The 22,753-nt window shown below is 55.9% G+C and overlaps 1 protein-coding gene across 3 annotated transcripts in view; it reads right to left on the bottom strand.

Moving 5' to 3' along the window:
- Positions 1–22,753, bottom strand: part of SLC1A2 (solute carrier family 1 member 2) — a 127,544-nt gene that overhangs the window by 24,177 nt on the left and 80,614 nt on the right. For all 3 annotated transcript variants that reach the window (XM_054161409.1, XM_054161411.1, XM_054161410.1), the window contains exons 5-8: positions 14,138–14,303; positions 8,801–8,927; positions 1,551–1,784; positions 540–734 (exon numbers count right to left, since the gene is read on the bottom strand). In XM_054161409.1, the coding sequence (XP_054017384.1) occupies positions 540–734; positions 1,551–1,784; positions 8,801–8,927; positions 14,138–14,303 (722 nt within the window). The remainder of the gene's footprint in view (positions 1–539; positions 735–1,550; positions 1,785–8,800; positions 8,928–14,137; positions 14,304–22,753) is intronic.

Here is a 22,753-nt window from a genome sequence, read left to right as displayed (position 1 = left end):
TGGCACCACAGACCTCATGGCTAGACCATGGCACCAAGTGCCACATCCAATCCCCTCTTGAACACCTCCAGGGATGGGGACTCCACCACCCCCCTGGGCAGCACATCCCAAGGGCCAATCTCTCTGGCTGGGAAGAATTTCTTCCTAACATCCAACCTAAACCTCCCCTGGCACAGCTTGAGACTGTGTCCTCTTGTTCTGGTGCTGGCTGCCTGGGAGAAGAGCCCAACCCCCACCTGGCTCCAACCTCCCTTCAGGGAGTTGCAGAGAGCAATGAGGTCTCCCCTGAGCCTCCTCTTCTGCAGGCTAAGCAACCCCAGCTCCCTCAGCCTCTCCTCCCAGGGCTTGCAATCCCCTCCCCCAGATCATCAGTGGAGCCATTGAACAGGCTGGGTGCAGCAGCGCTCCGCGGCGTCAGCCCCGGTGCCGGGGGGCAGCCCCGGTGCCGGGGGGCAGCCCCGGTGCCTGGCCGCCCGCTGGCAGTGGCACGGCGCGGCCGGGCGCGCTCAAAGCCGGCGCTGCGGGCGGCCCCGACTGACCTCACGGTGACGATCTGGCCGCCGTCCAGCTCGATGCCGTTCATCTGAGCGATGAAGATGGCGGCCACCGCCTCGTAGAGAGCGGTGCCGTCCATGTTGATGGTGGCCCCCACGGGCAGCACGAACCGCGTGACGCGCTTGTCGATGCCCAGGTTCTCCTCCAGGCAGCGGAAGGTCACCGGCAGCGTCCCGGCACTGCAGCGCACAGCAAAGCAAGGAGACACGCTGGGCAGCCAGACCCGGCAGAGGCGGCAGAGGCAGCGCTCCTGCCGTGGCCTCCTCTCCGTGCTCTGCCTCCTGCCGTGATCCAAACCCCCTTTCGGCCAATTTGTCAGAGAATCACAGAATCGAACCGCCTTGGAAAAGGCCTCAGAGAGCAGCAGGTCCGACCTGTCACCCAGCACCTCCTGACAACTCAACCGTGGCTCCGAGTGCCACATCCAAGCCCCTCTTGAGCACCTCCAGGGATGGGGACTCCACCACCTCCCTGGGCAATGGCCAATCACTCTGGCTGGGAAGAATTTCTTCCTAACATCCAGCCTAAACCTCCCCTGGCACAGCTGGAGACTGTGTCCTCTTGTTCTGGTGCTGGGTGCCTGGGAGAAGAGACCAACCCCCACCTAGCTCCAACCTCCCTTCAGGGAGTTGGAGAGAGCAAGAAGGTCTCCCCTGAGCCTCCTCTGCTCCAGGCTAAGCAACCCCAGCTCCCTCAGCCTCTCCTCACAGGGCTGTGCTCCAGACCCCTCCCCAGCCTCATTGCCCAGGCACCAGCACCAGAACAAGAGGACACAGTCTCAAGCTGTGCCAGGGGAGGTTTAGGCTGGAGGTGAGGTGGTGGAGTCACCCCAGCAATCCCAGCTCCCACAGCCTCTCCTCCAGGTTAAACCCAGGTTTTATTCCAGCAGCAGCAGATGGCTTTGCAGTGAAGGTCAGAGCAGCAGACCTGTCATGTCCCAACAGCAGCTAACCACTGACTGGAAGATAAAGCAGGCTGTGATGCCTCAGGTGTACCTGGAAGCTGTGCCCAGTGCTGTAATCCATGCCTGGAAAATCCCAGCAAGGAAGGAAAAGGGGCTTTTCCTTGTAATGACAAAGTAGAGCAGAGGCAGGAAGATCCCTCCATGGATGACAAGGCCCACGATCACAGTGACCATGTACATGCCAAGCTGCCTGGCAACTACCTCCAAGTCCTTGATGGCAATGATTTTCCCACAGATGAGGCAAGCAATGCCCAAAGGAGAATACCTGGAAAAGAGAACAAGCATAGGCAGGAGCAGTCTTTGCAGAGCAGCCATAAAACCCTCACAGGATCTCAGGCTGGGAGGCACCTCCAGAGATCACCCAGCCCAACCCCCCTGCCAGAGCAGAGCACCCAGGGCAGCTCACACAGGAACACATCCAGGTTGGGTTGGAAAGGCTCCAGAGCAGGAGACTCCACAACCTCTCTGTGCAGCCTGCTCCAGAGCTCTGTTACTCTCACAGTCAGAAGTTCCTCCTCATGTCAAGGTGGAAGCTCCTGTGCTGCAGTTTATGTCCATTGCCCCTTGTCCTATCCCAGGGTGCAACTGAGCAGAGCCTGTCCCCTCCCTCCTGACCCCCAGCCCTCAGATATTGATAGACATGTGTTAGATCCCCTCTCAGCAGAGCATAGGCTGGAGAAAGAGTAGGAGGCTCTGCAGATCAGCACTTGAGATGGACAACCATGACTGATGGACATTCACTGGGTAGCTTTCACATCCTTCCACAGTCACAGCCAGCTCCAACTAATTCCCATCCCCTGGACTTTACTGCATCCCACTGAAGGGAAGATGCCTTTCCTGAGTCCCCCTGGACTACCACTGTCCAAGGATACCATCCTGTTGCAGAGGTTGTGAGGGCAGGGGCAGTGCTGCTGCTGTGGCCCAGCTCAGGCAATGCAGCAATGGCCATTCTGGCTGCTGAGGTGAGAGGCCTGCACTCCCTGTTTGGAACCTCCAGAGAGCAGAGGCAGAACTTGGGCTGTGGCTTATTACAGCATTTGGTGGGGAGGCAGAGAATCACAGAACTGTCAGGGGTGGAAGGGACCCCAAGGCTCAGCCAGTCCCAGCCCCCTGCCATGGGCAGGGACACCTCACACCACAGCAGCTTGCTCACAGCCACCTCCAGCCTGGCTGCAAACACCTCCAGGCAGGAGGCTGCCACCACCTCCCTGGGCAACCTGTGCCAGGCTCTCACCACCCTCCTGGGCAACAACTTCTTCCTCACAGCCAATCTCAATCTCCCCACTTCTAGTTTTGCTCCACCCCCCCCAGTCCTATCCCTCCCTGACACCCTCAACAGTCCCTCCCCAGCTTTCTTGGAGCCCCCTGCAGATCCTGGAAGGCCACAATGAGGTCTCCTGGGAGCCTTCTCCTCTCCAGCCTGCACAACCCCAACTCTCTCAGGCTGTCTCTGTAGCAGAGCAGCTCCAGCCCTCTGCTCCTCCTCGTGGCCCTGCTCTGGACACCTTCCAGCACCTCCAGATCACAGTCTCACAGCATCACCAAGGTTGGAAGAGACCCCAAGGATCATCAAGGCCAACCTGTCACCACAGACCTCATGACTAGACCATGGCTCCAAGTGCCACATCCAATCCCCTCTTGAACACCTCCAGGGATGGGGACTCCACCACCTCCCTGGGCAGCACATCCCAATGGCTAACAACTCTCTCAGTGAAGAACTTTCTCCTCACCTCCAGCCTAAACCTCCCCTGGCACAGTTTGAGACTGTGTCCTCTTGTTCTGGTGCTGGCTGCCTGGGAGAAGAGACCAACTCCCACCTGGCTACAACCTCCCTGCAGGGAGTTGGAGAGAGCAAGAAGGTCTCCTCTGAGCCTCCTCTTCTCCAGGCTAAGCAACCCCAGCTCCCTCAGCCTCTCCTCACAGGGCTGTGCCCCAGACCCCTCCCCAGCTTTGTTGCCCTTCTCTGGACACCTTCCAGCAGCTCAACCTCTTTCCTAACCTGAGGAGCCCAGAACTGGACACAGGACTCAAGGTGTGGCCTAACCAGTGCTGAGCACAGGGCACAATGACCTCCCTGCTCCTGCTGGCCACACTGTTCCTGATGTAGGCCAGGATGCCCTTGGCCTTCTTGGCCCCCTGGGCACACTGCTGGCTCATGTTCAAGCAGCTGTCAATCAGCACCCCCAGGTCCCTCTCTGTTTGGCAGCTCTCAGCCACTCTGCCCCCAGCCTGTAGCTCTGCCTGGGGTTGCTGTGGCCAAAGTGCAGCCCCTGGCACTTGGACTTGTTGAATGCCATCCTGTTGGCCTCTGCCCAGCTGTCCAGTCGGTCGAGGTCCCTCTGCAGAGCCCTTCAGCCCTCTAACTGACCAACATCTGCTCCCAGCTTGGTGTCATCTGCAACCTTGCTGATGACTGACTCAATGCCCTCCTCCAGATCATCAATGAAGATCCTTCCTGTATTAGGGACTCTAGAACTGGACACAGAGCTCCAGGTGGGGTCTGAGCAGCGTGGAGTAGAGAGGAAGAACCAGCCCAAAGCCAGCTGTGTGCTTCTGTGGTACTCCATGTGTGGTGGGGCTGGGAGTAGCTGATCTGTAGAGGTCCCTTCCAACCCCTAGCATTCTACCATCTCCAGAGTTAAGTGTAAACTATGTGCAAAGTACTCACCTGACTTTTCTGCTGGCAGGGTTAAGTCCTATACTGTAAAGCAGGTGGTAGTCAGCACCCTGCTGCCTCAGTGCTGAGCATTCTGCTTTACTTTTGGGGCAGTTTCTGGTCTGTTCTCAATACATCATTTTGGTTTTCCTCCTTCTCTGCTTTCAGGGAGCTGCATTCTTTGCTTGGGTTAAACTATCAGTGGATTCAAGTGGCTTTTATCTGGAAGGCTGTAAATAGGTTCTGCTGGTGGATTCTTCACCAATGAAGTGCTTTTCTTGCTCAGGGCAGGCTTTTGCTCACCTTGGTGATGTGATTCCTCTGTGCCATACATGGAACTCTCAAACAGGATGCTAGGGGTGGCAAGGTTTGGGGATGAAAGCAGGCTTCACTTTGGAAAAGGTAATGATCAGCCTGGATGTAAGTGGATAGAAGGCAATATTTATACCTGCCCTGCTGAAATCCTCCAGGTCCCTCCTATGCTGGGGGCCCCGGAGCTGGAGGCAGTGCTGCAGGTGGGGGCTGAGCAGAGCAGAGCAGAGGGGCAGAATCCCCTCCCTGTGCTGCTGCTCTCCCTGCTCTGGCTGCAGCTCAGCACACAGCTGGCTCTGGGCTGCCAGGGACCAGTGCTGGCTCCTGGGGAGTTTGTCACCACCTGACACCCCCAAGGCCTTCTCCTCCAGGCTGCTCTCAGCCTCTCCTCACCCAGCCTGGATTTGTGCTTGGGTTTGCCCTGACCCTGTCTCTGTAGAGCCAAGAGCAGCAGGTTCCTGTAGCCATGGAAAGCAGCAGGGCTCTGTGAGTAAACCCAACAGTTGCCATGCAGCAAGTGCAACTACAGAAGAGAGAAGCAGAAGAGGAATGTGAAGGCATTGCTTTCAAGCCCTTCCTTTTGTTCTCCACATTTCCACACCACCATTGCTGTCTGCATCACTCTTGCACAACAGCCTGCCCTGGAGGCAGCCTCGATGCTGCAGGCACCCTGCTCTGAGGCCACAGCAGCTCAGACTGCTTTGGGTGGGAGGGAACTGCTGAAGCCCATCTAGTGCAACCTCCCTGCAGTCAGCAGGGACACCTGCAGGCTGCTCAGAGCCCTAAACAGCCTGACCTGCAATGGCTCCAGGGATGGGACATCTGCCATTTCCCTGGGCAAAGTGCCCTGAGTCCATCTTGAGTCTTGGAGAAGAGGCTTTGCACCTCAGGAACTCAGTTCCAGGGACAGCAGAGGCTCATGGGGAGCACTGAGCCATGGCACATGAGCTCACAGGATCACAGGATGCTAGGGGTTGGAAGGGACCTCTGGAGACCAACTCCCCTGCCAGATCAGGACCATAGAGTCTAGTGCAGGTCACAGAACCATAGAATCAATAAGGCTGGCAAAGACCTCAGAGATCAGCAAGTCCAAGCTGTCACCCAGCACCTCCTGACAACTAAACCATGGCCCCAAGTGCCACATCCAGGCCCCTCTTGAACACCTCCAGGGATGGGGACTCCACCACCTCCCTGGGCAGCACATCCCAAGGGCCAATCTCTCTTGCCGGGAAGGACTTTCTCCTCACCTCCAGCCTCAACCTCCCCTGGCACAGCTTGAGACTGTGTCCTCTTGTTCTGGTGCTGGCTGCCTGGGAGAAGAGACCAACCCCCACCTGGCTACAACCTCCCTGCAGGGAGTTGGAGAGAGCAAGAAGGTCTCCCCTGAGCCTCCTCTTCTGCAGGCTAAGCAACCCCAGCTCCCTCAGCCTCTCCTGCCAGGGCTGTGCTCCAGACCCCTCCCCAGCTTTGTTGCCCTTCTCTGGACACCTTCCAGCAGCTCAACCTCTTTCCTAACCTGAGGAGCCCAGAACTGGACACAGGACTCAAGGTGTGGCCTAACCAGTGCTGAGCACAGGGCACAATGACCTCCCTGCTCCTGCTGGCCACAATGATCCTGATGCAGGCCAGGATGCCCTTGGCCTTCTTGGCCACCTGGGCACACTACTGGCTCGTGTTCAGCCTACTATCAACCACAGGAACACATCCAGACAGGGCTTTAAAGTCTCCAGAGAAGGAGACTCCACAACCTCTCTGGGCAGCCTGCTCCAGGGCTCTGGGAGCCTCACAGTGAAGAAGTTCCTCCTCATGCTGAGCTGGAACCTCCACTGCCCCTTGTGCTATCATGCTGCACTGGAGTGACTTTGTTCTGCTCAGAGCCCTGGCAAAGGCAAAAGTCAGCAGCACCATGCCAGACGCAACAACGCCTTTTTATCTTCTGCACACTGGGCTGGTGTGATATGGCCACACTTGGCACTGCAGACAAAGAGCTCTGGGGAAGCCCTCAGAAGAAACAGCTCAGGAAAAAAACAATGAACAAAACAAACTGAGAATCTCCTTCCAAAAATGCAAAGAGGGAGCAGGAGTTGAGCTGTTAGAGGGTAGGAGAGCTCTGCAGAGGGACCTTGCCAGGCTGGGCAGATGGGCAGAGGCCAAGGGCAGGAGATTGAACACATCCAAGTGCCAGGTTCTGCACATTGGCCACAGCAACCCCAGGCAGAGCTACAGGCTGGGGGCAGAGTGGCTGAGAGCAGCCAGGCAGAGAGGGACCTGGGGGTGCTGGTGGACAGCAGCTGAACATGAGCCTGCAGTGTGCCCAGGTGGCCAAGAAGGCCAATGGCATCCTGGCCTGCATCAGGAACAGTGTGGCCAGCAGGAGCAGGGAGGTCATTGTGCCCTGTGCTCAGCACTGCTGAGGCCACACCTTGAGTCCTGTGTCCAGTTCTGGGCTCCTCAGTTTAAGAAGGACATTGAGAGACTTGAAGGTGTCCAGAGAAGGGCAACAAAGCTGGGGAGGGGTCTGGAGCACAGCCCTGGGAGGAGAGGCTGAGGGAGCTGGGGTTGCTTAGCCTGCAGAAGAGGAGGCTCAGGGGAGACCTCATTGCTCTCTCCAACTCCCTGAAGGGAGGTTGTAGCCAGGTGGGGGTTGGTCTCTTCTCCCAGGCATCCAGCACCAGAACAAGAGGACACAGTCTCAAGCTGTGCCAGGGGAGGTTTAGGCTGGAGGGGAGGAGAAAGTTCTTCCCAGAAAGAGTAATTTGCCATTGGGATGTGCTGCCCAGGGAGGTGGTGGAGTCCCCATCCCTGGAGGCGTTCAAGAGGGGATTGGATGTGGCACTTGGTGCCATGGTTTAGCTGTCAGGAGGTGTTGGCTGATAGGTTGGACTTGATGATCTCTGAGGTCTTTTCCAACCTGGCTGATTCTGTGATTCCATGATAACTCACTCCCTGGAAGGCAAGCCAGGCCCTGTTATTCTGAGTTCAGATACTTCAGAACCAGGACAGATACCTCACAGTATTCCTGATTGTTAGGGGCTGGAAGGGACCTCCAGAGAGCATCCAGTCCAACCCCCCAGCCAGAGCAGGATCACCTATACCAGGTCACACAGGAGCACATCCAGGTGGGTCTTGAATATCCCCAGAGAGGGAGGCTCCACAGCCCCCTGGGCAGCCTCTTCCAGCATTCCCTCACCTCATGGTGACCCTGCTGTGGTCAGGTTGCAAGCCCTAGAGGCTGCACAAATTCTGGGTGGAGGGAGCACACAGCACTGAAAACCACTGGAATTTTATCTGGTGCTTTGCAATTATAGCTCCTAGCTAACAGCCTAGGATGCTGGCCAGAGAGCCAAGCAGAGCCTGGGCTGCAGCAAGAGAAGTGTGGCCAGCAGGGCCAGGGAGGGGATTCTGCCCCTCTGCTCCACTCTGCTGAGACCACAGCTGCAGCTCTGGGGCCAGCTCTGGAGCCTCTGTGCCAGGAAGGCTCTGGAGGGGCTGGAAGGTGTCCAGAGCAGGGCCACGAGGAGGAGCAGAGGGCTGGAGCTGCTCTGCTCTGGAGACAGCCTGAGAGAGTTGGGGTTGTGCAGGCTGGAGAGGAGAAGGCTCCCAGGAGACCTCATTGTGGCCTTCCAGGATCTGCAGGGGGCTGCAAGAAAGCTGGGGAGGGACTTTGGAGGGTGTCAGGGAGGGATAGGACTGGGGGGGATGGAGCAGAACTAGAAGTGGGGAGATTGAGATTGGCTGTGAGGAAGAAGTTGTTGCCCATGAGGGTGGTGAGAGCCTGGCACAGGCTGCCCAGGGAGGTGGTGGCAGCCTCCTGCCTGGAGGTGTTTGCAGCCAGGCTGGAGGTGGCTGTGAGCAAGCTGCTGTGGTGTGAGGTGTCCCTGCCCATGGCAGGGGGTTGGGACTAGCTGAGCCTTGGGGTCCCTTCCAACCCTGACCATTCTCTGATGCTGACCTCCCAGGCAGATGTGGATGTCCTCATGTGAGGCACTCTGGCTTGCTTAGGTGCCCTTCTCTGTGATGAACTTCCAGAGACCTTTGCTGGTAGCTGTGTGTGTGCTGGGTTTCAGCAAGGAAAGAATGGAATACTCCCAAACTGAGGCCCAACCTATCCTGACCAGACAGAACTAAACCTGCTGTGGTTCTCATACACCTGTCAAGGCTCTGGAGGATGAACATTAGTGCCTTGTTCACTACCAAACCATGCTCATGCTATGTATGTTAAGGTTTCATGAGGCTTGTTGAGGTCAGGGTGGGTTGGTTTGTTTGTTGTTGTCCTTTGCTGATCTTCACAGCAGCTGGAATGTCAAACTTACCACATGATCATGGTTACTAACTTCATAACAATCTCATTCAGGATGTTGAAGAAATCCACCATCATCTTGGCCTGCTCTCCCATTTTCCCCATAGCAATGCCAAAAGCAATGAAGAATCCTATCAAACCTGTTGGGGAGGAAAACAAAAAGGCAAGACTCAAACCCATCAGGCACAGCCATGCATCTGGGGGAGCTCTTGCAGCTAGGCAGTGTCTCAGTACCAGCTGCTCATCCAGCTTGCACCACTACAGTGGATCACACAGCTCTGCAGACCCTTTACTGTGGGCTTACTCTTGGTTTCATGATCACATTCAGAACTGAACAGAATAGAATAGAATAGAATAGAATAGAATAGAATAGAATAGAATTTAATAGAATTTAATAGAATAGACCAGGTTAGAAGAGACCTTCCAAGATCATTGAGTCCAACCCATCAACCAATCCAACTCACCTAAACAACTAACCCATGGCACCAAGCACCCCATCAAGTCTCCTCCTGAACACCTCCAGGGATGGTGACTCCACCACCTCCCCAGGCAGCCCATTCCAATGGGCAATCACTCTCTCTGTGTAGAACTTCTTCCTCACCTCCAGCCTAAACCTCCCCTGGCACAGCCTGAGACTGTGTCCTCTTGTTCTGGTGCTGCCTGCCTGGGAGAAGAGACCAACCTCTGCCTGGCTGCAACCTCCCTTCAGGGAGTTGGAGAGAGCAAGAAGGTCTCCCCTGAGTCTCCTCTTCTCCAGGCTAAGCAACCCCAGCTCCCTCAGCCTCTCCTCACAGGGCTGTGTTCCAAACCCCTCACCAACTTTGTTGCTCTTCTCTGGACTCGTTCCAGCAAGTCAACCTCCTTCCTAAACTGAGGAGCCCAGAACTGGACACAGGACTCGAGGTGTGGCCTAACCAGTGCAGTGTCCAGGGGCAGAATGACCTCCCTGCTCCTGCTGGCCACACTGTTCCTGATGCAGGCCAGGATGCCATTGGCCCTCTTGGCTGCCTGGGCACACTGCAGGCTCATGTTCAGCCTACCATCAACCAGCACCCCCAGGTCCCTCTCTGCCTGGCTGCTCTCAGCCACTCTGCCCCCAGCCTGTAGCACTGCCTGGGGTTGCTGTGGCCAATGTGCAGCACCTGGCACTTGGATGTGTTCAATCTCCTGCCCTTGGCCTCTGCCCATCTGCCCAGCCTGTCCAGGTCCCTCTGCAGAGCCTCTCTGCCCTCCAGCAGATCAACTCCTGCCCCCAGCTCACTGTCATCCCCAAATTTACTGATGATCTTCTTTCAGTCTCCATGATTTTTCTACATTCTGATTTCACAGCCCAGCTGTGGCTTGGTTTTCTCTTTATTGGGCTGCACTGGTACAATCATCAAAGCATAAAACCCCTCTGCCAGGAGCTCCTTGGTGCCATGCAGCTGTGGGAAAGCTCACAGTCCCTGGCAAACAGCAGAGGCAGCCCAGTGCTGGCTCACCACTCTTCTTCGGTGCTAAAACAGTCACTAGAGATCATTCCTCTTCAGCTTCACTGAAGTCCTCTGACAGATTCAACCTACAGACTCCACCAAAGGCAAAAGCAGCCCCAGAAGAGGACTTCTGCAGGCCTGGAGTATTCCAGTGAGAGGAAGAAGGTGGCAGTGGGAGGAGAAGCTGTTGCTATGAGGCTGAGCAGAGGGCTGGAGCACCTCTCCTGTGAGCACAGACTGAAGGAGTTGGGGCTGTTCAGTCTGGAGAAGAGAAGGCTCTGAGGTGACCTCATTGTGGCCTTCCAGGATCTGAAGGGGGCTCCAAGAAGGCTGGGGAGGGACTGCTCAGGATCTCAGGCAGTGATAGGACTGGGGGGAATGGAATGAAGCTGGAGGTGGGGAGATTCAGGCTGGAGGGGAGGAGGAAGTTCTTCCCCATGAGAGTGGTGAAGCCCTGCAATGGGTTGTCCAGGGAGGTGGTTGGGGCCCTGTCCCTGGAGGTGTTTAAGGCCAGGCTGGCTGAGGCTCTGGCCAGGCTGCTCTAGTGTGGGGTGTCCCTGCTCATGGCAGGGGGGTTGGAACTGGATGATCCTTGTGGTCCCTTCCAACCCTGACTGATCCTATGACACTCTGTGAGCTAACCCACAGGACTCCTCTTTGAAAGTGCCCATCTGTGGATACAGAGCCATGGACTTCAATACAAGCAGTAGCCTTTGGCTCCTCAGTGTCAAGGCTGAGGTGTAAAGAAGCAGCCCAGTGCATCTGGCACGTGCCCCTCTGGTGCCAAGCTTGGCCACCCAGCAATCTTCAGTGTCCAGAATGGGATGAGCAGCTGATAGTGAGAGACAGCTTGGAACCTTCAGCCACTCTTTGAGGTCAAGCTTCCAGTCATGCTGTGAGTCCAGTACTTCACAAAGGTGTGAGCTCAGCTGGAAACCTCCTAAGGAAAACCCCATCAGGGCACAGGAAGCATTCCAGGAGAAGGGAATTTCAGCTCCCAGGAGTCTGGGAAAAGACTGCCCCACAGCCTCATGCTGGGTTTAGCAACCAGACTTTGTTGCTTGGTGTGTTGTTTTTTCCCCCCTCCTAGGTATTAAGTAACTCCACAGCACCAAGCTGTCTTTGTTGGGTCACTTGAATGGGGAAGTGAAGTCTGTGCTGCAGAGCAGAGAGGAATGATGAAAAGCTTTTCAAGTCAAAGAGCAAGCAGCTTCCAGGAACTCAGACTGCCACCAGGAACTGTTAGTAGGTGTTTTTCTTCCCCTAGCTCCAAAGAAGCTGCTGGATTAGTCAGAAAAGAGTCAAGCTGGTTCACATTCACAGGAATTTGCCTGGCTTACACAGTTTATGCAAGCTGGATGCCAACTCCCCAGCCTTGGCACTTGCTTTTTGGATTCAAAACTAAACCCCACCAAACCAACCCCCCCAAAAAAGCCCCACCAACTCTGCAAGGCTTCAGAGTCATGGGTCAAAATGCTACAGCAACCCCCACCCCCTACAGCCAAGTCTGCCTTTTCTGTGGGGATTAATATTCAGGCTCCTCGCTCTTTTCTCACCCAGGCCAGACCCTGCACAAAAAAAAGCCCAGCACTGATCACACCTTTAGATCAGAAATACTGTTCCATTTGAATGCAGAAGCAGAGCTCCAGGAGAGGAAGAATGTAGGTGAGGAAAACAGCATAAGCACAGAGCAGCTGCCTCACAGGGTGCCAAATGCCAATTTGCAGCTCTGAAAGCAAGCAGCTCCTCTGCCCACAGGTGCTGAATGGGAGGAGAAGGAGCTGGGGAGGCAGGCAGAGCACAGTGGCTCCTGGCTCTTGCAGGGCAGGCTGCTTCCCAGAGAAACAAATCCTCTCTGGGCAGCTTCCTGATGCTGCAGCCACTGCCAACCGACTCCACAAGGGCTGGAGAAGCTCTGCAGGCAAAGCAGCTACTGTGCCAGCAGCTGTGAGGAGCCTGGAAGGGGCCATCTGCCCCTACAAAGGGCTGGCCTCCTGCTCAGACAAAGCAGTGGTGCAGGTACTGCCACATCCAACTGCCCCTATAAAGGTCTGGCCTCCTGCTCAGACAAAGCAGTGGTGCAGGTACTGCCACATCCAACTGCCCCTATAAAGGGCTGGCCTCCTGCTCAGACAAAGCAGTGGTGCAGGTACTGCCATATCCAACTGCCCCTATAAAGGGCTGGCCTCCTGCTCAGACAAAGCAGTGGTGCAGGTACTGCCACATCCAACTGCCCCTATAAAGGGCTGGCCTCCTGCTCAGGCAAAGCAGTGGTGCAGGTACTGCCACATCCAACTGCCCCTATAAAGGGCTGGCCTACTGCTCAGACAAAGCAGTGGTGCAGGTACTGCCACATCCTGTCCCACTTTGAACACAGGCATCAGCCTCAGCCCTGTGGAGGTGCTGCCACAGGTCACAGACCAGCAGGATGCTTCGGGTTGGAACAGACCTTTAAGATCATGGAGTCCAACCACGGCCTAAGCCTTACCAAGCCTGGTGCCAAGCACATGAGACTTCAAGTGCAGGCATGCCAGTGAGGGTACCGTGGTGGGTTGAACAAACTACCACAGGTACAAATTGAGGGCTTAATTTGGGCCTGACTTCACCCACATGCAGAAAGAAAGAAGGTGAAGTGTCTGGGCTGAGCGCCTGGGCAGCGAGGAGGGAACAGAGGTGCTGCGGGCAGCGGTTCCGTGCCCCGCGCCCCCGCCCCGGCCCCAGCAGGTGCTTCAGGAAGGGGTGGGAGATGGGCAAAGCCTTCCTGCCACCCCCACTTGCTGGCTTGTCCAGACAGGCTGGCATGAGAGCGGTGGTTGGTAATGTGCAGCTGGTAAAGGTCAGCAGCCAAGAGGGGAGGAGGAGGGAGCTGTGACTCAGAGATGTGTCAGGGCTTTCCGGGATCTTTCGGGCGGTGCAGCTCACACCCCGCACCCCACCTCTCACTGCAGGCTCCACCTCAGCGTGCCCAGGGCTCCTGCTGGCAGCAACCCAGCTCAAATGCCTCAGGGGGTGGGTAAAAACGCTGCCTCCTGAAGCTCTCCCTCAGTGCCCTGCCAGTACCTGCCAGGAGCAGGCTAAGGAGGCTGCTTCTAGGTGGAGAGGGTGCTGTGGGTACCTCCCAGAGCAGAGCTGGCAGTGCAGGCTCATTCCCTGGCTGCTCTGCTGCAGTTGGAACGTGGTAGTTTCAGGCTGTGCCTTGAAAACTTTCCACAGATCTTGAGCAGAAAGTGGTAGAATGTGAACCAATCCCCACTGGGTGTCCAAAGGGAACTGATGGTCAGTTCTAAAGAGCCCCATTGGAGGGACTAGGAACTAAGATGGCTTAGACTAATTTTCTTGGCTTCCTTGCCCTGGGAGGTACTAACTTGTGCTGCTGCTTGGCTTTGCTGACCTTGGCTGTGGTGTTTGTTGTGGCTGAGCATCTTAACAAGCAACTCTCTGCTCTTCCTCTTGTCCTCTGTGAACAGGGGAGCAGAGGGAAGGGGGCAGGGAGTGGAGAAGCTGTTGGTAGCTCCCCTGGTTTTGCCCAGGGCAGGGTTCTTGTGCTGTTTATCAGTTGTTAAGACCTGTAAATATTGTATGCTTTGCACACATCCATTGCATTTCAGATTGAGAGTGCTTGTAAATACAGCTTCATTCGCTTCCAGCTGAGCAAGTTCATGCTGGGGGGCAATTTTCAACCCACCACAAGGATTTCAGCTGATCAGACTCTCATCTCAGACACCAGTGGGCAGGCAGCAGGTGACAGCTCTTGATCGTTCCCTGGGGAGACTAAACTTCCACCAGAGAGCAGGTCAGCCAGCACTGGCTGAGCAGCCCCAGCCTAAAGCTTGTCACACAGAGGACAGCCCCATCTGACAGGCAGAGAGGTCTCCTACCCAGCACATTCATGCCATCCTTGAACTCCAGGCCCTTCTTGATCACCAGCTGGGCCTCTGGCGCCTCACGCACCGTCTCGTTCAGCAGGGCGAAAGCAGAGTCGGTGACATTGGGTGGCTCTTCCATGAGGGGTGGCACCAGCACCTTCTTGGTGACAGTTTGGATCTGAAGGCAAAGAAAAAGGGAGGGAAGAAGAATGGAAACAGACTGAATGTAACCCATATGGGAGATCAGGGAACAGGAAGCAATCACAGAATCATCACTGAGGCTGGAAAAGACTTCTGAGGCCATCCAGTCCAGCCTAGGACCTACCACCCCCACATCATCCAAACCCTGCCACCAAGGGCCACATCCAAGCTTTTCTTAAAGCCCTCCAGTGATGGTGACTCCAGCACCTCTCTGGGCAGCACATCCCAGTGCCTAATCAGCCTTGCTGTGAGGAAGTGCTTCCTAATACCCAACCCAAACCTCCCCTGGGGCAGCTTCAGGCCACGTCACTGGTTGCCTGGGAGAAGAGCCTGACCCCCACCTCACTACAGCTTCCTTTTAGGCAGTTGTAGAGAGTCATAAGGTCCCTTCTAAGCCTCCTCTTCTCCAGGCTGAACTCCCTCAGCCTTTCCTCACCAGACTTCCCCTCCAGCCCCCTCGCCAGTCTGGTTGCCCTCCTCTGGACCTGCTCCAGCACCTCGATATCCTTCCTGAAGTGAGGGGCCCAGGGCTGCACACAGTGCTCAAGGTGAGGCCTCACCAGTGCCAAGTCCAGGGCCATAATTCCAGCCCTAGTTAAAGCAGTCTCCACATGAAATTCCAGGGAACTATATTTTTAAAGGATTAGGCATGCATTCCACAACCTCTCAGCCCCTCTTCCAAAAATAAGTTTGTTTTTCAACAGTTCCAAGTGTCACAAAGTCCTGGGAGTCTTCCCCAGGACTCCAGTGTGAAAGGCATGGCAAATTCTTGCTCCTCAGGACGGAGGATGTCGCGTGTTGCAGCTGGCCCCTTTGTCCAGATGGCTCCCAAGTGCTGCCTTACCATCTGCACCTCACCTGTCCATGCCATTTGGGCAGCACCACCGGGCAGCTGCTCCTCAGGTCAGCCACAACAGCAGCTCTGCAGTTAAGGCTGGCCCTTCAGGATGGTCTGCCCAGCTGAGCTCTATCACAGCATTTTAACACAGAATCAACTAGGTTGGAAGAGACCTCTAAGATCATCAAGTCCAACCAATCACCCAACTCTAACTAATCAGCTAAACCATGGCACCAAGTGCCTCAGCCAGGCTCTTCTTAAACACCTCCCTGGGCAGCACATCCCAATGGCCAATCTCTCTTGCTGGGAAGAATTTCTTCCTAACATCCAGCCTGACCTCCCCTGACACAGCTTGGGACTGTGTCCTCTTGTTTTGGTGCTGGCTGCCAGGGAGAAGAGACCAACCCCCAGCTGGCTACAACCTCCCTGCAGGGAGTTGGAGAGAGCAATGAGGTCTCCCCTGAGCCTCCTCTTCTCCAGCCTAAAGACCCCCAGCTCCCCCAGCCTCTCCTCACAGGGCTTGTGCTGGCACTGTTTGATAGTGATCTTGACTCCAGCACCTGGTGCCTGCGAGAGCTCCGAGTGGAAGTCTCACAGTCTCACAGTATAACTAAGGGTGGAAGAGACCCCAAGGATCATCGAGTCCAACCTGTCTCCACAGACCTCACAACTAGACCATGGCACCAAGTGCCACATCCAATCCCCTCTTGAACACCTCCAGGGATGGGGACTCCACCACCTCCCTGGGCAGCACATCCCAATGACGAACGACTCGCTCGGTGAAGAACTTTCTCCTCACCTCAAGTCTAAACCTCCCCTGGCACAGCTTGAGACTGTGTCCTCTTGTTCTGGTGCTGGTTGCCTGGGAGAAGAGACCAACCACTTCCTGGCTACAACTACCTTTCAGGTAGTTGTAGAGGGCGATGAGGTCACCCCTGAGCCTCCTCTTCTGCAGGCTAAGCAACCCCAGCTCCCTCAGCCTCTCCTCACAGGGCTGTGCTCAAGGCCTCTCCCCAGCCTTGTTGCCCTTCTCTGGACACCTTCAAGTCTCTCAATGTCCTTCTTAAACTGAGGGGCCCAGAACTGGACACAGGACTCAAGGTGTGGCCTAACCAATGCAGAGTACAGGGGCACAATGACCTCCCTGCTCCTGCTGGCCACACTCTTCCTGATGCAGGCCAGGATGCCATTGGCCCTCTTGGCCACCTGGACACACTGCTGGCTCCTGTTCAGGCAGCTGTCAATCAGCACCCCTAGGTCCCTCTCTGTTTGGCAGCTCTCAGCCACTCTGACCCCAGCCTGTAGCTCTGTCTGGGGTTGCTGTGGCCAAAGTGCAGCCCCTGGCACTTGGACTTGTTGAATGCCATCTTGTTGGCCTCTGCCCATCTGTCCAGTCAGTCGAGGTCCCTCTGCAGAGCTCTCCTACCCTCTAACAGCTCAACTCCTGCCTCCAGCTTGGTGTCATCTGCAAATCTGCTGATGACTGACTCAATCCCCTCCAGATCATCAATGAAGATGTTAAAGAGGATGGGGCCCAGCACTGCTCCCTGGGGCACACCACTGGTGCCTGGCTGCCAGCTGGCTGTGGCACCATTCACCACCACTCTCTGGGCTCAGCCTCCAGCCAGTTCCTCACCCAGCTCAGAGAGCTGCTGTCCAAGCCAGGGGCTGACAGCTTAGACAGCAGTTTACTGTGGGGGACAGTGTCAAAGGCCTTGCTGAAGTCCAGGTAGACCACATCCACAGCCTGCCCCACATCCACCAGGCAGTCACTGGGCATGGAAGGAGATCAGGTTGGTCAGGCAGGACCTGCCCTTCCTAAATCCATGCTGGCTGGGCCTGAGCCCTTGGCCATGCTTCAGGTGCAGTTATTGCCCCCAGGATAATCTGCTCCATCACTTTCCCTGGCACTGAGGTCAGGCTGCCAGGCCTGGAGTTTCCAGGTTCCTCCATCTCACCCTGCTTGTGGATGGGGACCACCTTGGCCAGTTTCAGTCACTCGGTGCCCTGAGCTCCCTCATTAACCATCCTGCACGAAGGCATCAGAGCTGCCAGATGGTGCTCAAGCAGCTCTGACCACCTCACCTCACCATCAGCATCACCCCTCCTGGCACTTGAGAGGCAGCACCAAGTCCAAGCTGGCAAGGAGTGGCAGGGGAAGAAATGGGCTTGAGTTTACAGCCAGGCAAAAACAGGGAGGAGGGAGTGGAAAAAGAGATTTGTGACTGGCTGCTGTTAGAAGGGAAGTTTTCCTCCCACTTCACACCCTGAGCTCTTCCTGCTTCGCTGTGGCTCTGGAACCGACCAAACTGCCAGGAAGCTCTCACCAGTTTGCCATGGTTTCCCATCTGCTCCCTGATTTCCTCGTTCCTAGAAACACCTCGGAGCAAGGCAGCAGGAACGCTGCGGCAGCCTTGCACGGAGCGCTTGCACCTCTTGGCTGCGGGGATGGACATGGCAGGCCTGGGGACGGGGAGCCAGCTCTGAGCCCTGTCTTTCCAACCCATAAAGCTTCTGTCTCCCCTTTCAGAACCTGCTGGCTAAGACTGGAGAGGGGGGATGCAGGCAGGAAACCTGCAGGGCTTTGTGTAAGGAACTCTTCAGCTGCCTTGAAGCAGCCCAACATCCCTGCATCTTTCTCAGAGCCCACTTCCATCTGAGGGATGTTTGCCAACACAGTTGTTGGGCTTTTGTTGGTTTGTCTACTTTTGGTTTTCACATGAGGTATCCAGAATGTGAGAACAAAGTCCCAGGAATTAAACTTGAAATATTAGACTCCACACAACCAGAAATTCCACTGCAGGCACTTAGGCCAAAGGTCCTCAGCCTCTCTTTGCACAGGCACCAAAAAAAGCCCAGCCCCAGGTGGTTTAGATTCTGATGACAACCACTGAGACCAGAAAACAGCAGCTCTGGTGTCCCCAGCATGAGAAAGACACAGAGCTGCTGGAGAGAGTCCAGAGGAGGCCACAAAGATGATCCAAGGGCTGGAGCAGCTCTGCTGTGAGCACAGGCTGAGGGAGCTGGGGCTGTGCAGCCTGGGGAAGCTGGGGGTGTTCAGCCTGGGGAAGAGAAGGCTCCAGGCAGACCTAAGAGCAGCCTGCCAGGACCTGAAGGGATCCTGCAGGAAGGCTGCAGAGGGACTTTCCATGAGGGTATCAAGAGACAGGCCAAGGGGGAATGGTTTGAAGCTGAGGCAGAGCAGGGCCAGACTGGAGCTGAGGAAGAAGTTCTTCGGTGTCAGGGTGCTGAGACTCTGGCACAGGCTGCCCAGGGAGGCTGTGGCTGCCTCCTGCCTGGGGTTGTTCAAGGCCAGGCTGGATGAGGCCTTGAGCAGCTGAGTCCAGCTGAGAGGTGTCCCTGGGCATGGCAGGAGGTTGGAGAAGATGAGATCTGAGGTCCTTCCAGTCTCAGCCGTTGGATGTCAGCATCATTCAACACCACACAAACATCCCAGTCCCATTTTGAGATGACAGCCCCCTGCCCTCCCATGGCACACTGCATCCTGTGTCCCTGCTGCAACTGCTGTCTTCAGTAGAAATGAAGACTTGTTGTGGACCACCCACAAAAATTCAAGAGACATCAAAGTACCAGGGGGGCTCAGAGTTCAGGATGCACACCACAAGTGACCCCTGCCACAGCTCTCTGCCTCTCAGCCTGCCCCACAGCCTGTGGCTACACACTCCAGTGCTGGGCACCCTTCACAAACCACTCACAGAACCACAGACTCACCCAGGTTGGAAAGCACCTCAGAGATCATTGAATCCAAATGTATCACCCAGTACCTAACACCTCCTGACAACTCAACCATGGCTCCAAGAGCCACATCCAATCCCCTCTTGAACACCTCCAGGGATGGGGACTCCACCACCTCCCTGGGCAGCACATCCCAAGGGCTGGCAAGAACTTTCTCCTCACCTCCAGCCTAAACCTCCCCTGGCACAGCTTGAGACTGTGTCCTCTTGTTCTGGGGCTGGCTGCCTGGGAGAAGAGACCAGCCCCCACCTGGCTACAACCTCCCTTCAGGGAGTTGCAGAGAGCAAGAAGGTCTCCCCTGAGCCTCCTCTTCTCCAGGCTAAGCAACCCCAGCTCCCTCAGCCTCTCCTCACAGGGCTGTGCTCCAGACCCCTCCCCAGCCTTGTTGCCCTTCTCTGGACACCTTCAAGTCTCTCAATGTCCTTCTTAAGCTGAGGAGCCCAGAACTGGACACAGGACTCAAGATGTGGCCTAACCAGTGCTGGGCACAGGGCACAATGACCTCCCTGCTCCTGCTGGCCACACTGTTCCTGATGCAGGCCAGGATGCCATTGGCCTTCCTGGCCACCTGGGCACACTACTGCCTCATGTTCAGCTACCATCAACTAGTTCCCCCAGGTCCTTCTCTGCCTGGCTGCTCTCAGCCACTCTGCCCCCAGCCTGTAGCACTGCCTGGGGTTGCTGTGGCCAATGTGCAGAACCTGGCACTTGGATGTGTTCAATCTCCTGCCCTTGGCCTCTGCCCATCTGTCCAGCCTGGCAAGGTCCCTCTGCAGAGCTCTCCTACCCTCCAGCAGATCAACTCCTGCCCCCAGCTTGGTGTTGTCTGCAAATTTACTGCTGATGGACTCAATGCCCTCCTCCAGATCATCAATGAAGATGTTAAAGAGCACAGGGCCCAGCACTGATCCCTGGGGCACACCACTGGTGCCTGGCTGCCAGCTGGCTGTGGCACCATTCACCACCACTCTCTGGGCTCAGCCTCCAGCCAGTTCCTAACCCAGCTCAGAGAGCTGCTGTCCCAGCCAGGGGCTGACAGCTTGGCCAGGAGCTTTCATAAAATGGTTTCCTCCTAATGCAAGCTGCAAACACTGAATGGTCATGGAAGGAGTCCCTGCGAAATGCAGGAAGGGAAAACAAACACTGACGCTATTCAAAAGAGTTAATTTCCCTCTTGAATAGAGAGATGAGTAGAGCCCTGACTCATCAGGAGTTAAGGGCAGGCAGGAGACCCAAAGTTCCAGCTGGAAATGAATCTGTGCAAGTGAACAGTGGCTTTGGTGCAGAGTCTGTCGCTGGCAGGTAGTTTGGGATCTGATACAACTGAACACTGGGAAGCCAAAACACTCAGAACCTTGTCTGCCTTGGGTATTGAAACAAACAAACTCAAACAAGGAAACTGGTGACTGAACCTCACAGATCATCAAGTCCAACCTATTACCTAACCCCTAACACCTCCTGACAACGAAACCATGGCTCCAAGGGCCACATCCGAGCCCCTCTTGAGCACCTCCAGGGATGGGGACTCCACCACCTCCCTGGGCAGCACATCCCAAGGGCCAATCTCTCTTGCTGGGAAGAACTTTCTCCTTACCTCCAGCCTTAACCTCCCCTGGCACAGCTTGAGACTGTGTCCTCTTGTTCTGGTGCTGGCTGCCTGGGAGAAGAGACCAACCCCCAGCTGGCTACAACCTCCCTGCAGGGAGTTGGAGAGAGCAAGAAGGTCTCCCCTGAGCCTCCTCTTCTCCAGGCTAAGCAACCCCAGCTCCCTCAGCCTCTCCTCACAGGGCTGTGCTCCAGACCCCTCCCCAGCTTTGTTGCCCTTCTCTGGACACCTTCACGTGTCTCAATGCTATTCTGTAACACACCCTGCACGCACACACACACACACAAAGTCATGTAAAGGCTCCAAGAAAGCCCCCTGACACACATAGCTTCATTCTCACTTCTCCTCCCTTCCATCCCTTTGTTGAGATCTTTGACCACTTTCCCCTGGCCAGACACTGACTGCTCCTCTCCTCCACAGCTCAGACAAGGCAAAGGAAAACCCCTCAGCACCCTGCTCCCCCCTCACCTCAACTCTGCAAGCATCCACTTCCCATCCCATGTGATCTTTAGCCAGTGACAGGGCTGACACCCCCATGAGGACTTGGCAGTACTATGAATGCCCTCTCTTGAAAGCCCTAAGGAGCAGCCCTTTTTGGATGTGGAAGTCTATGGAAGAAGTGAAGCAATCCATGTCCTTTTGGCAGCTTAGGTTGCCCTCCATTCTTTCACCCCCCCCCCTCATGGCTTATTCAATTCACTCCTGGGCCATAACCCAAGAATAAATTGGGTTCACATGAGAACATTCAAGAACAAGTTTGCCACACAACCTGTGCCATCAAAAACCCAGCCCCAGCAAACCAACAACCAAACCCCCCCACAAGGTCTGCACTACTGCTGACAATTCAGGAGCAGGGGAAAGCATCACAGGCAGCAGAAATGTGCTTCAGCAGAAGGAAGGAAGCAGGTTTTTTCCCCCATTTGTTTTTTTCCTCCAAGTGAAGCTGCTTTGATTGAGCAGTGGTGGAAGGGCTCTCAGGGCTGGTGGCCAGGCACCAGTGGCATCCCCCAAGGATCAGTGCCGGGCCCCATCCTCTATAACATCTTCATTGATGATCTGGAGGAGGGGATTGAGTCAGTCAGCAGCAAGTTTGCAGATGACAGCAAGCTGGGGGCAGATGTTGGTCAGTTGGAGGGCTGAAGGGCTCTGCAGAGGGACCTTGCCAGGCTGGACAGATGGGCAGAGGCCAACAGGATGGCATTCAACAAGTCCAAGTGCCAGGGGCTGCACTTTGGCCACAGCAACCCCAGGCAGAGCTACAGGCTGGGGTCAGAGTGGCTGAGAGCTGCCAAACAGAGAGAGACCTGGGGGTGCTGGTTGATGGTAGGCTGAACATGAGCCTGCAGTGTGCCCAGGCAGCCAGGAGGGCCAATGGCATCCTGGCCTGCATCAGGAACAGTGTGGCCAGCAGGAGCAGGGAGGTCATTGTGCCCTGTGCTCAGCACTGGTGAGGCCACACCTTGAGTCCTGTGTCCAGTTCTGGACCCCTCAGGTTAGGAAAGAGGTTGAGCTGCTGGAAGGTGTCCAGAGAAGGGCAACAAAGCTGGGGAGGGGTCTGGAGCACAGCCCTGGGAGGAGAGGCTGAGGGAGCTGGGGTTGCTTAGCCTGGAGAAGAGGAGGCTCAGGGGAGACCTTCTTGCTCTCTACAACTCCGTGAAGGGAGGTTGTAGCCAGGCAGAGGTTGGTCTCTTCTCCCAGGCAGCCAGCCCCAGAACAAGAGGACACAGTCTCAAGCTGTGCCAGGGGAGGTTTAGGCTGGAGGGGAGGAGAAAGTTCTTCCCAGCAAGAGAGATTGGCCCTTGGGATGTGCTGCCCAGGGAGGTGGTGGAGTCCCCATCCCTGGAGGTGTTCAAGAGGGGATTGGATGTGGCACTTGGTGCCATGGTCTAGTCATGAGGTCTGTGGTGACAGGTTGGACTCGATGATCTCTGAGATCTCTTCCAACCTTGGTGATACTGTGAGACTGTGATCTACCTACAGAATAAGCAAGCACCCTCCTGTCCCAGTATGCTTCAAACTTGTCCTGACAGAGCCACCTGTAGGTGTGCCAGCCACTGGGCTGGACTCTTAATGCAGCAAGAGAAGAGAGGGGAGGTTGGATTTGCAGGGGGGCACAGCAGCAACCAGCTGGGATGCTGAGCATCCATCCATTACACACAGGGCACTGCAAACCCATCAGCTCTGGAGCTGACAAGCAAGATCAACCTCAGCTTGGTGGAAGGTCATA

Source organism: Dryobates pubescens, chromosome 5 (assembly GCF_014839835.1).
Source record: "Dryobates pubescens isolate bDryPub1 chromosome 5, bDryPub1.pri, whole genome shotgun sequence".
NCBI lineage: Eukaryota > Metazoa > Chordata > Aves > Piciformes > Picidae > Dryobates > Dryobates pubescens.
Note: the sequence above shows the minus strand (reverse complement) of the source record. Positions and strands in the feature narration are given on the sequence as shown.